Source organism: Coccinella septempunctata, chromosome 2 (genome assembly GCF_907165205.1).
Source record: "Coccinella septempunctata chromosome 2, icCocSept1.1, whole genome shotgun sequence".
NCBI classification, from domain to species: domain Eukaryota; kingdom Metazoa; phylum Arthropoda; class Insecta; order Coleoptera; family Coccinellidae; genus Coccinella; species Coccinella septempunctata.
The window spans coordinates 13,672,288-13,685,507 of record NC_058190.1 but is presented as its reverse complement, the minus strand read 5'-3'; the positions used below and the strand labels follow the sequence as shown (position 1 = coordinate 13,685,507).

The 13,220-nt window shown below is 33.8% G+C and overlaps 1 protein-coding gene across 2 annotated transcripts in view; it reads left to right on the top strand.

Moving 5' to 3' along the window:
- The window catches only part of LOC123307342 (G-protein coupled receptor Mth2-like), a 63,483-nt gene that overhangs the window by 34,691 nt on the left and 15,572 nt on the right, over window positions 1-13,220 (top strand). Inside the window, exons 1-4 of one of the 2 annotated variants that reach the window (XM_044889605.1) lie at window positions 519-637; window positions 11,208-11,442; window positions 11,504-11,672; window positions 12,743-12,927. In XM_044889605.1, coding sequence (XP_044745540.1) covers window positions 11,210-11,442; window positions 11,504-11,672; window positions 12,743-12,927 — 587 coding nt within the window. In that variant the 5' untranslated portion in view covers window positions 519-637; window positions 11,208-11,209. Of the gene's footprint in view, window positions 1-518; window positions 638-11,207; window positions 11,443-11,503; window positions 11,673-12,742; window positions 12,928-13,220 lie in introns of those variants that run through there. The other variant, XM_044889604.1, reaches the window with a different exon arrangement.

The window sequence follows — 13,220 nt, the reverse complement described above, 5'->3', positions numbered from 1 at the left end:
ATACGTGAGCCAAATAAACTGAGTGGTGAGCAAAACGAAGCAAAACGAGAGGGCATTAAAATTGTAAAAATTCTTTGAGGTGCCCTGCTAGTGTAACGCCGCTTTAATTTTTGAGTGTTCTCTTAGAATAGCCCACTTCACAAAGTGACAATCTTTTCAGTATTATTCAATCTGATTCTTTTCACTGTGGGAACTAAAATTCTTCGTTATGGGACCTGTTTATTTCCTTAGTTTCCTTAATGAATTCAAGGTTAAAAATGTTTCACATAAGAAACAATTACGGAAAGATATTTCCGTATGAGTTGGAGAGAACAGACCTTCAGTTTTTCAATTCAAGTTTTTTTACCCGCATGCATATCCATAGATTTAGTTTGAATAATTCGGAAATTCCATGTTAATTTTTTCCACTCGTAATTGATTTCGGCCAATCTCGCTGACTATTTCTCCCATCATTATTATTACCATAATAAAACAGAACTATAATGGGAAGCATATTAATGAAGACTGATTATAAATCGAAGAGGTTGCGGTGACGTGAATTCAGATTTGGATTCACAGAGTCTGAACTTTAAAATCGCACGAAATTTAACGCGATGACGATGGTAGCGAGTGTCAAATCTGTGGAAGAAGAGTAAAAATAAGTAAGTAAAAGTCTTTCCGCAAACTAGTAGGTACTATAGTAAGCTAATAAGCCATTATTAATTATTAGTTCACTGCAAACCACAGTTTTTTCATTGTTCATTCTTAATAGAGGATCTGAATTAATTATACCCGGTGTACCAATGCATATCATTGTTGTCTGATAATCTGTGTGTCCAAACACATTAGCATAAGCGGGCACAAAATTTTTATTTATCACCAATCTTATTTTCTGTTCCATTAGACGGATTTTGTTGGATATTCTAGGTCTTCCTCCTCGGCTTAGTTTTGCTATAGAAGGGGTTAAATGTGCTCTCTGAAGAGGTATTTCGCATATCTCCTGTGGGACTGAAAGTTTCAAAAAAGTGTTTATTATGATGAGAGTTAACATTAAATTATGCTTCCAATGCGACTAGACACATGTAATTTGGACTGCCACTTTTTGTTATACAGGTCCTCAAACATGGGCGCCCGCAGGGGGGGGGGGGCATGGCCCCCCTGAGATTCTGATCGCCTTATTTTTTTTCAGCACAAAACATCTTCACACCTTCCTTTGTTTTGTGAAACTCATTGGTCAGCTAGATATAAATCTTTGCGAGTTTTCGCTGAAAACTTTCAATAAATTCTTCAACAACAAAAAGAGCTTCTCAGTTATGGGCTGCAATAAACTCTTTCACTTTTGTGGTTTGTTTAACGGTAGCAAGTAAATATTCAAATATATAGGAACCAATAGCAAATACACTAAAAGATGTTTTTATCAATTTTGTAGATGTTCAACGTCACATAAATTTTATTATAGATATTTGTGAAAAATATCGTTCCGATGATGCATGCTTCACAGAAATTTTTTCCAAAGCATAATTTTCTGCTCAGAGGCTCAAATATAGAGATTGGAAAACCACGAATTTGCGGTAGACAAATGAACAGGGTGGGCAAAATTGGTTATACCTGAATTACAACTTTTTCAACTCAACGAGATAGAGGAAAATGCATGGCACATTGCGGTCGTCTTTTTTCGAGAAACTAATAATGCCATCAACTTCATTACTCTATCTTCTTTTGTTCTCGAGTTATAGGTCAAAATTGAAAATTCAACTTTGGTCATTATCTCCGTTTCTGTTTAAGCTAGGATGTTGAAATGAAAACATTATAGAGACACTTTTTTGATAGCAATCCAGTGGCATACTATGAGTTTTGCCAACAGGTATATTTGCTGATCTATAACATATAGATGAATTTTTTTTTATGAAAACAGTAGTTTAAATGACTTAGGAAGACTGAGGGTGATGTATAATATATTTCTGAAACGGAGATAATGACCTGAAATCGCCCAAATTTAAATTTTGGCCTATAACTCAAAAACAAAAGAAGATAGAGGAATGCAGTTGATGGCATTATTAGTTTCTAGAAAAAAGAAGACATTCATTTTTCTCTATCTGGTTGGGTTAAACAGTTGTAGTTCAGGTATCACCAATTTTGCCCACCCTGTACATATCTAATTATGAAGCATCTTCAGCTGAAGATTACTTCAAAAAATCTATATTCATCCAATATTTAGATCATCTGATTTCAGCCCTTGAAACGAGATTCTCAAAAGAACATGAAATGCTTTCTTCTTTGTTCAATATTTTGCCCAAGAATTCAAAATTATTGAAATTTAATCTTTCGCATCTAAGTTCGGCCATATTTATAACATTAAAGATTTTATGGAGCTCGATGCAGCCGTTCGGTCTTGACGATCGTTTAATTGATTCCATCTTTTTGAAAATTTTTCGATAGTCACCGTAAGTGTTCAATAAAACAAACCGTAAATGAAAATGTGATACATATTTTGAAAGAGCAACTCCTCTAGTTAAAAATCTGAAGATTTTATGGAGCTCGATGCAGCCGTTCGTTCTTGACGATCATTTAATTGATTCCATCTTTTTGGAAATTTTTCGATAGTCACCGTTAGAGTAATTTTTCTTTCAATAAAACTAACCGTACATAGAAATGTGAAACATATTCTGAAAGAGCAACTCCTCTAGTTAAAAATCTGAAGATTTTATGGAGCTCGATGCAGCCGTTCGTTCTTGACGATCATTTAATTGATTCCATCTTTTTGGAAATTTTTCGATAGTCACCGTTAGAGGAATTTTTCTTCAGTAGAACTAACCGTAGATGATATTTTGCCCCCCCTGAGAAAAATTTCTGCGGGCGCCCATGTCCTCAAACTATTTCAGAATAAAGAAAAATATCTGTTTTAACACAAGGTTTCTGAAAAGATCAACAAAAATGACCTGTTAGTGAATTCTATAAAGATATTGGGCATTGAATTCTGCGTCGAATAGGATCGAAGTTGTTTTCTTGTACCACCTATTCAAAAAAAAATCAAATTCTGAAATTGGATTACTCATGCTTAACATCGATGGAAAAGTGAGATGTGGTAATTTAAAATATATAAACTCACGTGAACCCAAAGTTAAGAGTAGATATTAAGAACTTTTTCACAATTTCACAACATGCTTTACTATTTTGACTGAACTGACATCATGGCAATAGAATAAAGAGATAAACTAAAAAATTTCAATCTACGCTAATTATAGAAAGAAATCCTTCAGTGAATTTGTTATATTGTGGCTTCTGATTCTCATCTGGTCATCTCTCCTTAGTCTCCTTCTCTCCCTATCTTTAAGGACACATTGGGAGACCTCGTCAACTCACTCTAGTTATTTTTTCTGGGCTCTCTTCCCTTCTCGTAGTCATAGCCATCCTGATGACCTGTGATCTCGAATCGACATATTTTTCGCTACTGATTTGAGGCTTGTATTACCGAAGCGGAAAGATTTTTCCAGGATTTTTGGAAAAACGATGGAATCTTCTGAATTTTCACCGATTTCAAACATTTCTCACTTTTATCAATAAATTATGTGTTAGGTATACATATATGTATATTGCGCAGGAGGGTTGGATATTCTTCCATGATTAGCATGTGTCCCTTCTTATTACAATTAGGATTTGTTCAATTTATTCATAATATCGAAGGAATGTACTTCAGAGTGGTAGGTTGTTTCTGTAACAGGTCTTTGTGAAAATAAGTTTATTTTTCATTTCTCGTATGTGTCCCTCCTTGTGAATTCCTTCATTTTTTTATGGCCCACAATTATTGTGCAAAGGGATGCAGGTATATTGAAAGGAACGTTTTTACCAACAAGCTACGAGGTGTTATATTGGGAATGTTGCAAATCACTTCACTCTGTACTCTTTCTCTCTTTATTCCTCTATTTATTTCAATGCGTGTTAAATTACCTATTCACGCACAAATGTACAATTATCGTTTTTTTGACCCTTCTGTCAGGCTGTCCTAGACAATTCCACCTATATACAGGTCTAATTTTTGGTAGAGATACTCTACAAGGTCCAGGGTATCTCCCCTTATATTAATCTGACAAGCTCGAATAAATCCCGAATATCCTACTTGGGCCCCCGAACTAAAAGCGCAAACAAAAAATGACATTTATGTTCTAATTTCCGAAAGAAAAGTCGACTATTTTTGAAGGCGTCTACTTTTCGTATTGATTTACTTTACGTCCGGCGTTGCAACGAATATTTCTCATTGTTCTGAAAAATTGGTAAAATTTTGAGATATCGATTGAAATTCATTCTGGGAGGATTCTGCATTTCCTGAAACTTTTTAGGTTTTTCACTCCCAATCTCTGGAACAAAATCAATAAAAAAAATTCATCTGAGTCTGATACAGACTCCGAAACGTTACTATATATATAATTATAATTTCAAAGTTCTTTTTTTTAGTTCATTGTCAGGCAACAATATTTCTACTTGATTTACTCCAGACAAGTTAGTGCAAGAATTTACCCAGGAGCAAATCTTTTATTTCAATTTTTTTAATTGATTTTGTTCCAGAGATTGAGAGTGAAAACCCTAAAAAGTTTCGGAAAATTTTGAGGTGTGTCAATTATACATGAAATGTTAAGTAATTCGAAATTCGAATATAAGAATTGTATATTTTTCTGGAAAGAAGGGAATGACGAAAATATGAATTTTGTGCGTTGTTTGTTATTCGATCCCTCTGTATTATGACTAAAGATATTAATTAATAATTAGATATCTCTTGTGATATTTTATTCCAAATATAGATATAACATATGAACAGGGCGGAAATCCGTTTATAAAACAGATACACAACAGACTACGGATCACGGATCTTCCTTTATTTTTACAATTGTGGATGTTTCCCATTACTTATACGAGTATAATTAATTCTATATTAACATAACTTATCTGTTGAGGATGAACCTTGAATATTCATATTTTCATCAATCTTTGCTTTATTCGATATAATTCTGAATGTGAATAAATAACCACAGAGAATTTGAAAGGTCAATAAATGGAATTCCGAATCAGGTAAGAATTTAGGTTGCAATGATTTCGAGGAAATTCAACTTTTTTTTATTTATTCTATCAATTAAAGTGGAATAATATAACTACTGTATGTCTGATGTTGTGAGACTGTAAAATACGATAGTAAGAATATATCTGCATTTTAAAGGAAAACTAGCTATACGCGCCCGCTTTGCAGGACGAATTTTTTCAGGAGAAATTTATCCGTATAGTGACAACCTCCTTGACGAGAAAAACACCTCACAAAATATCACTTCATTGCTGTACCATCTAAATATTCTAAATGATGTAAGGAATAATTTAATTGCATTACACTACTAGATAGAGCACGCGTTGTCGCATTTTTTTTATGAACTAATACATTTCGAGTTATTCCCGGTTGAAGCTAAAGGTTCTCCTCAAGAACTTTTTCCGAAAGATGTTTACTTATAAATAACTGCAGTTATAAACAAGAAAATCCCTGAAGATGTCGGGCGAATGCTTGCCGAAACATTGTAGATATTATAGAAATAACCAAATATAGGGTTTTTCAACAAGAACTTTGTTTTACACTATGGCCCCACCGGAACTACATGAAAGTTTTGACATTTGGTTTTTGACATATCTGTGGTAGAAACTTGGGCAATTGTTACAATGAATTCCATTTCACTCAAAAATCGTTTCAAAATAATAAAAATTCACTATGAAAATGGTGGATCTGTAAAAGTTTTACAGATCGGTCAACATAATCGAGAGATGTTAGCAACTAAATTTTGGCCTGTCGTTGAAGATATGGATATCACAAATATGTGGTTTCAACAAGACGGTGCCACAAGTCACACACTACCGAAACAATGGATTTATTGCAAACCAAATTTCCTGATCGCATAATTTCACGAAATTCAGCCGTTAAAGGGCTAGCTAGATCATGCGATTTAACACCGATGTAGCCGTGGTCGTGGTGGACATTTATAAGATATCATATTCCATTCATAATTGCCAAACCATCCTTTTCTGAATAAAATAAAAGTTTGAATAATTGTCATCTGAATTTATTGTTTTATTTTGATTTACAAAACAAAGTTCTTGTTGAAACACCCTGTGTATTATATTTCACAACCAATTGACCATCACAAATTGTTTCATGTCGACCAAGGGAAAGTAATTCTATATGGGTACTTACTTCTTAATTCCAAATATTCCAATCAACTCACCCATCAATCAATGTTTTCATAGAATTGCATCAATATCAATATATAATATATATATATAATTATAATTATATAATATAATATTGAAGTGCCTATTTAAAAAGAGAAGAAATCAATGGACGTAATTTTCTGAGAATTATTAACCGCAGACTAGTGTTCCGGGCTTTTGGCCCTCATCAATACGGTGAAAAAGTGCAAAGATGAACAACACTTGTGGAAAATCTCATAAATATCATCGGAGGTGAACGGAGTCAACAAACAAAAAGCCAGCAGCATATTTGCGGTTTCGGTTAACGTTACCACGGAAGCAGCTATAACTACTTGCGTGACATCCAAGGCCAGAATTATAAACATAAAACGAAGGATAATGAGGAAACATTTTGAAACAAATAGACATCGTCAACAGCCAACGTCTGGCTGTTGACCTAGAATGCAGGTTCTGTTTCTTGACTCCGTTGATTTTTGTGATTTTCACCAGGTGTTGTTCATCTTTGCATTTTTTCACTGTACTGATGAGGTCCAAGAGCCCGAAACGGTTAATATTTCTCAGAGGGTTACGTCCATTGAATTTCTTCTATTTGTTTCAAATTGTTCCCTCATTATCTTCGTTTTATACCTACTTAAAAAGAGTTTTAAAATGTGCGCTGTTGATAGTAACCTAATCGTAAAAAAATTTATAGAAAAATAAATTTAGTATCAATATTTAAATTAGAAGAAATCCTCTTACTGGCGACTACTATCAAAGTAATCAAGAAGTTTTGTTTGACACTCTCATTTAACTGCTTTAGAAAAAAGTTTGATTCAACTGAGGAGAGATTTTTATGATCTAAGTGATCTTATTAATCGAAAACTTATAGGTACATACAGGGTCCTGCAATAGTGTGTTAGGCTTCCATAGCTGCCAAACCAGACGTTTTAGAAATTTAGTTGAAAAGCATTCCCTTTGTACTTTCAATTCTGCATCTCAGGAAATTATTTTCTGATATAAAGGGTGTTCCCAAATAAAATTATTCAACAAATGAGTGATTTGTTAAATGGAATACTCCTTATATTTTTGCATATTTTCAATGCTCTTCAATATCTCTACCATGATGCAAATTGTTAGGGATATTTTTTCAACGGTATGGATCTTATTCAGAAAACACTGCAAAATTTCGACGAAACAGTAGTTCGGTAAAAGCCCTTTACCGATTTCCAGAAGCGATAGAAACATGAATTTGATCAGGATTTCTTTTGACTTAAGAATTTGCCTAGTCATCGTTCCTAAATGATCAACCTCTCTTATACAGGCTTATGTCCGTTATCAATGTCCAAATATGAAGAATTTCAAATTGTTTTTTCTCGATTTTTTCAACCCTGTATTTTTTTCCATGATGATGATATCGATCAAGGAGATATAGGAAAGGAGGCGCAAGTGCGGATCGGCTGCGTCCAATGACGTCACACTAGCGCGCATTGGCGTAGATAGCATCAAATATTCCTCTTTGATAGTACAAACTAGTAGAAAGCGTGCAAAATGGGAGGTAAGAGGTTAGATGTACATTTTTAGGCAAAATGATGTGATTTGTAGAGAAAACGTTGGTTTTTAATATATCGGATCAGAAACTCTTACATCCAGTTATGAAATCGAATTTATTACAAAAATATCTGATACAGTATACGAGAACAGTTTTAGTGCGGGCATTTAAACCAACAGCAAGTTCAGTACTGAAGGCATATGATCTATATGATAGGAAGAAAAAATTTCGCTATATGATTATCCGACCGAAATATACCTGTGGAAATGAATGCAGTGAGATAACGAAAACTGCATGACAATATAAAAGATTAATTGAATATCATGATTTATATAGGAAAGACAGATGAGTAAAGATGAACTTTCAGGAAATATGTGGGAGGACTGTATTAGTATAAACATAAGATGTCTAATTGATGAACAAGTATGATAGTGTAAAGCAATTCAGTTTTTCGTAAGTATGATATTAGGAACTTGTCAGAAATGTGATAAAAACCAATCTATTATTTCAATAACTCAGGAAGGCTGGGTATATAAAATAATTGTCCATTACTACATGTGCTCCTTGTTAACTTATCTCGTAACATAATCAGTTCCCATTGAAATGTTTAACACATACCCTAGAAGATTTAGCAAAAGAAAATTCACATACGTAGTTGGTGTATTTGTCAACAATTAACTTGAAGCACATCAAATACCTGCATGTACTTTCTAAAATAAGGACACTCTAGAAAAGGGGACAATATCCAAAAGGTTCATCAACATAATTCAAGCCTGTTCTCTTATCAAAGTGTTTCAAGGATGTTTTCTCATTGTTAAAATTAGTAGAAAATTTCTTTCAATTAATTTTTGTTTTTAGGTATATTGTTTCTGGAGAAAGAGTTCAATACCAGATAATCTAGAAAAACACTATCCTGTAATATATATATTCTTTTGATATAGAGCATTACAATCTTGAACACCAAACAATAATTATAGCATGTGTATGAGATACAGTTTTAGCAGAGGTTAGCGTAACGGGGTACCATACAAATTGGTGTATGATACAAGAGCTTAGGGAAAAACCTCAGTAAAAAAACCCTTTCTCCCCGTGAGTGTAGTGGATTGTAATTGTTCACGAAATAAGCTGAAATATTCCATATTGAAGGGCATCTCGCACTGCAAAAATTGATTCTTTCTCCAACAAAAAGGAAAATCCAGAAGGTCTTCTCCAAGATACCAGAAACTGTTATCTGAAATAAAGAGAAAACAAAAGCAGAGAAACGTAAAATAATAAAATTAGATTCAATATGTCAGATTGACCTAAAATTGACAACCCAATTCAAAAAAGATTCGGAAACTGCATGTATAGCTCTAAAACCATCCTGAAATTTATAAATTGGACAATGATTAACTAGATGATTTATGGTTTCTTCTGGTTCCCCGCATTCACAACTAGGGCTTTCAACTGAATTCCACCTGAAAAGCATGCTATTGCAACGTCCGTGACCTGTTCTTATACGATTCAGAATACACCATATTTTCCTGGGAAGATCAAAACCAGGAACTCTATTCGAAGGATCAGTTACTAATTCTTTGTTGAAAATAGTGCACCTATTCCATTCAGACTGCCAAAGGTCTTTGTCCCTTATATTCGAATTAAGAAAAGAGTTGGACCATAAAGGTTTACGCGACTTCAGTCTTGGAATGGTATTTTCGGGAATATAGGATAGAATTGGGAACGAGTCTGGATAGGATTGGAATTTTTTCCAGGAATTCATAACCGCAGTCTGTCTACGAATATGAGGCGGTAAAATGTTTGAAAGAACTGGTAACCATTGAATAGGTGAAGATCTAATAGTTCCAGTTATGGTTCTCATGGAAAGATTCAGTTGTGCATCAATTTTCTGCACATGAGCACTATTAATCCAAACGGGGCAACAATATTCAGCAGCCGAAAAAACCAAAGCTAGAGCTGCCGTTCGAAGAGTGGCTGCATCAGCACCCCATGAAGTGCCAGCTAGTTTATGGAGAATATTATTCCTGTAATGGCTAACTATTATTGGAACTTCCAAAAGAAGTGTCTCGACTAGAACTTTAGTAGAAAAGTACCATTAATGAGCTTTGTGAAAGAAAAAAAATGGTGCAGTTATAATTTAAATCAATATGGATATGTTGAGTAGGAAAAAATTATCATATGGCTCGGGGAAAAACTTTCACAGTTCTATAAGTGGGTTTGATATTAGACCAACGTCATAATGAACACCTAAAGAAAAAAAACTGTAGTATCTTAGATGATGATTTCTGACAAAACAGAAGCTTATCATTAAATGGGTTAATTAAGAGAGATAACAGAAATGAACGTGAACCAAAGTAACCATACCAACCCAATTGTAACTTCTCATTAAATGAAAAATTGCTGGAAAATACTTTCTGTGTTGGCATTTTGAGCTGCATAATATGTTTTCATCCAAATAAATTATCTCCAATATTTACATTCATTTATTTCCACAAATTACATTATTCATGTAAGTGAGATGATAGAATGAAATTTTCTAGACATAAGTTCTTGTAAAATCTTCATCAAACGACACCAACATGTTCAGGAAAGTTTTGGAGGAACTCGAGCACAATCAATAATCCCATAATTATTCACTACCTTCATAGATATATCGAATCGGTAGTTGGATTCGCTTATTCTAAAACAATTTACGTGCGGATAATCTACGCCACTGCTAACGACACCAGTTCTGACAATTTAGCTTGACATAAGCGTCCAATGACGTCAGACCTGCACCTCCTTTCCTATATCTCCTTGATATCGATATAATCATAATCATAACGGATCCTTTAGATATTATGTTCATTATTCCTGATTGAAATTTTTGGTTGAAATGTCATTTTTCGTTTCTGCTGGACACAGGAGTGGAAAAAATCCTAAGGTTACTTCTGAAAAAATGGAAAAAAATACAGGGTGTTACATTTGAAAAAATTGAGAAAAAAAATTTGAAATTCTTCATATTTGGACATTGATTACGGACAGCCTGTATAAGAGATGTTGATCATTTAGGAACGATAACTAGGCAAAGTTAAAAGAAATCCTGATCAAATTCATGATTCTATCGCTTCCGGAAATCGGTAAAGGGCTTTTATCGAACTACTAACTGTTCCGTCGAAATTTTGCAGTTTTCTCTGAATAAGATCCGTACCGTTGAAAAAATATTCCTAATATTTTGCATCATGGTAGAGGTATTGAAGAGCATTGAAAATATGCAAAAATATAAGGGGTGATCCATTTAAAAAAACACTCATTTGTTCATTAATTTACCGGTTTCCTAAGTTTTATGAACGTAAAAGCTTAGCCATGTTTTAAATGAATTGTTTTCGAAATGATTGAATTTAAACTGAAGGTATAGTTTAATTTTCAAACTCAATTTTTTGTTGGAAATCATAAAAAAACAACACCTATATTTTTCTTTCAGGGATGAACTTCCAGTGGATAATCGCAATATGTGCACTTCTACAGGTCGGAAACTGTTCGATAAAAAACTGTTGCGAGGGTGGGAACATCTTGTTGGCGAAAAAATGTCTGGAAGGATCAATAAATAATGTGCTTGAATGTGCCAATAGATTCCTTTTGAACCCTGAAGATCTTGATAAAGTAGACGAAATCAATGGAAAGATTAGCTTTGGGGAAGTCGTGCAAGAAAACGAAGGGTATGAATTTACCACATTAACTCTGTAAATTGAACTCATAATGTCTTCTTTCTTTGGCCAGTTTTTGTAGAACCAATGTGAACAATTCTGAAGTGTTTATTGTTTGTTACAACCCAGAGGATCTTGAAGAACCTTCGAAAGTGTTTATCTTCATAGGATTCATGTCGTCGTTGTTCCTTTTCATCACTGCCGCAATTTATATTTCACTTCCTAAACTGCTAGATTTACAGGTAAGCATATCGAAGAAACCAATCCGATAAAATAATTTCAATAATTGAATTTAATCTGTGAGTATGCGACAAGAAATAATTTTTGTCCATTCACATAGGACACCATTTTCATCCCGTTCTTCTCTCCTTTCTCTCTCGTGAAATATTCCGTATGTTCAGAATGATCAATTTGGTACACCAGTTTTCTAATAGCGAGCAATGATATTCTCCATTCCTTAGATTCCTAAGTCCGAAATATAAGGGTAATATTAGGTATTATCATGATGTAGGTATGAGGGTATGTGAAATTAGAAGAAACCAATAAAATTGTCTGAAATTAATATTTCCACAATATAGAAAAATGCCAATTTTTCCAAAATTAGTTAACTGTGTAAATTGTTGCATTCAGTTGGAAAAGAAAATTGTCATTATAAAAGCAACAACAAAAAACCGTAAAATTCAAACATATCTGACTATGTCAAACTATTTATTCATAAGAATCTGCTTATTTGCAGCTTGAACAAAATTGTTAATTTTAAATTTAATATTCATCAACGGCTGAGAAAACTTATCTATCTGGTTGATCGATCGAGATCACATATTACTGTTATCTGTGATCTATCGATCACAGATCAGTTGCCAGTTGTAGAACAAAATAAAACGAGAGACTTCCTTAGATATAACAAAGATAAAACGAAGGAAATTGCATGGTTGCGCCGCGACGCAATTATTCTCGATTTGGTCAAAAAAAAATTTACGAGTGCGCACACCATGTTTTTAGACATTTCAAAACATATAATCAAAGTCACAGATTACACAGATGATCAAAGTTTTGTAAGACCCTTGACTCATCAGTTGCCACCTTGGAGTCGCCTTTTTTCATTAATTGAAATTCCGTAAAGGGTCTCAGGAATTATAAATACCCATTTCACAAGTTTATTGGGCGATTAGATTTTTGTCTCCATACTAAGAAAAATTGTTTAAAAATAATGCAGTAGAAGAACAATCTTATTTAAATTACGCCGCTTAGGAACAGATGTTGAAGTTTTCCTCCCAGTTTAATATAAATGAAATAATTTGAAACTTTTCAGGGCTTATGTGTTGTCCATTCCGTTTTAGGATTAGCTTTTGGATTTGTTATCATGGGAGTTAATCGTTTGAGCGATGAAGCATCCAGATTTGTCTGCCATTTCTTTGCCTACTCATTGTACTTCTGTTTTCTCTACGCATTCTTTTGGCTGAACACTTACTCCTTCCACATATGGAGAACTACAACGTGAGTACCTAAAATGAAGTTATTTTGTTTCGAGCAAATGATCGGTTACTCTAAAGATCGCTTGTAACAGCCGAAAATTGTCTGGAGAATCCTCTTCAGAAAAGCAAGAAAACGGTAGAAATTATTTTGAATGCCACTAAACACTGAATTCTACCGAAAGTACGTATGTAACTGCAGAGAATTCAGGGTGCATGAATTCACGAGTAAATTCTCTAGAGAATTTTCGGCTGTTGAAAACGAACTCTAGAAATAATTATGGAGCTTCCTTCGTGTTGTTTTTTCTAACAGGATTT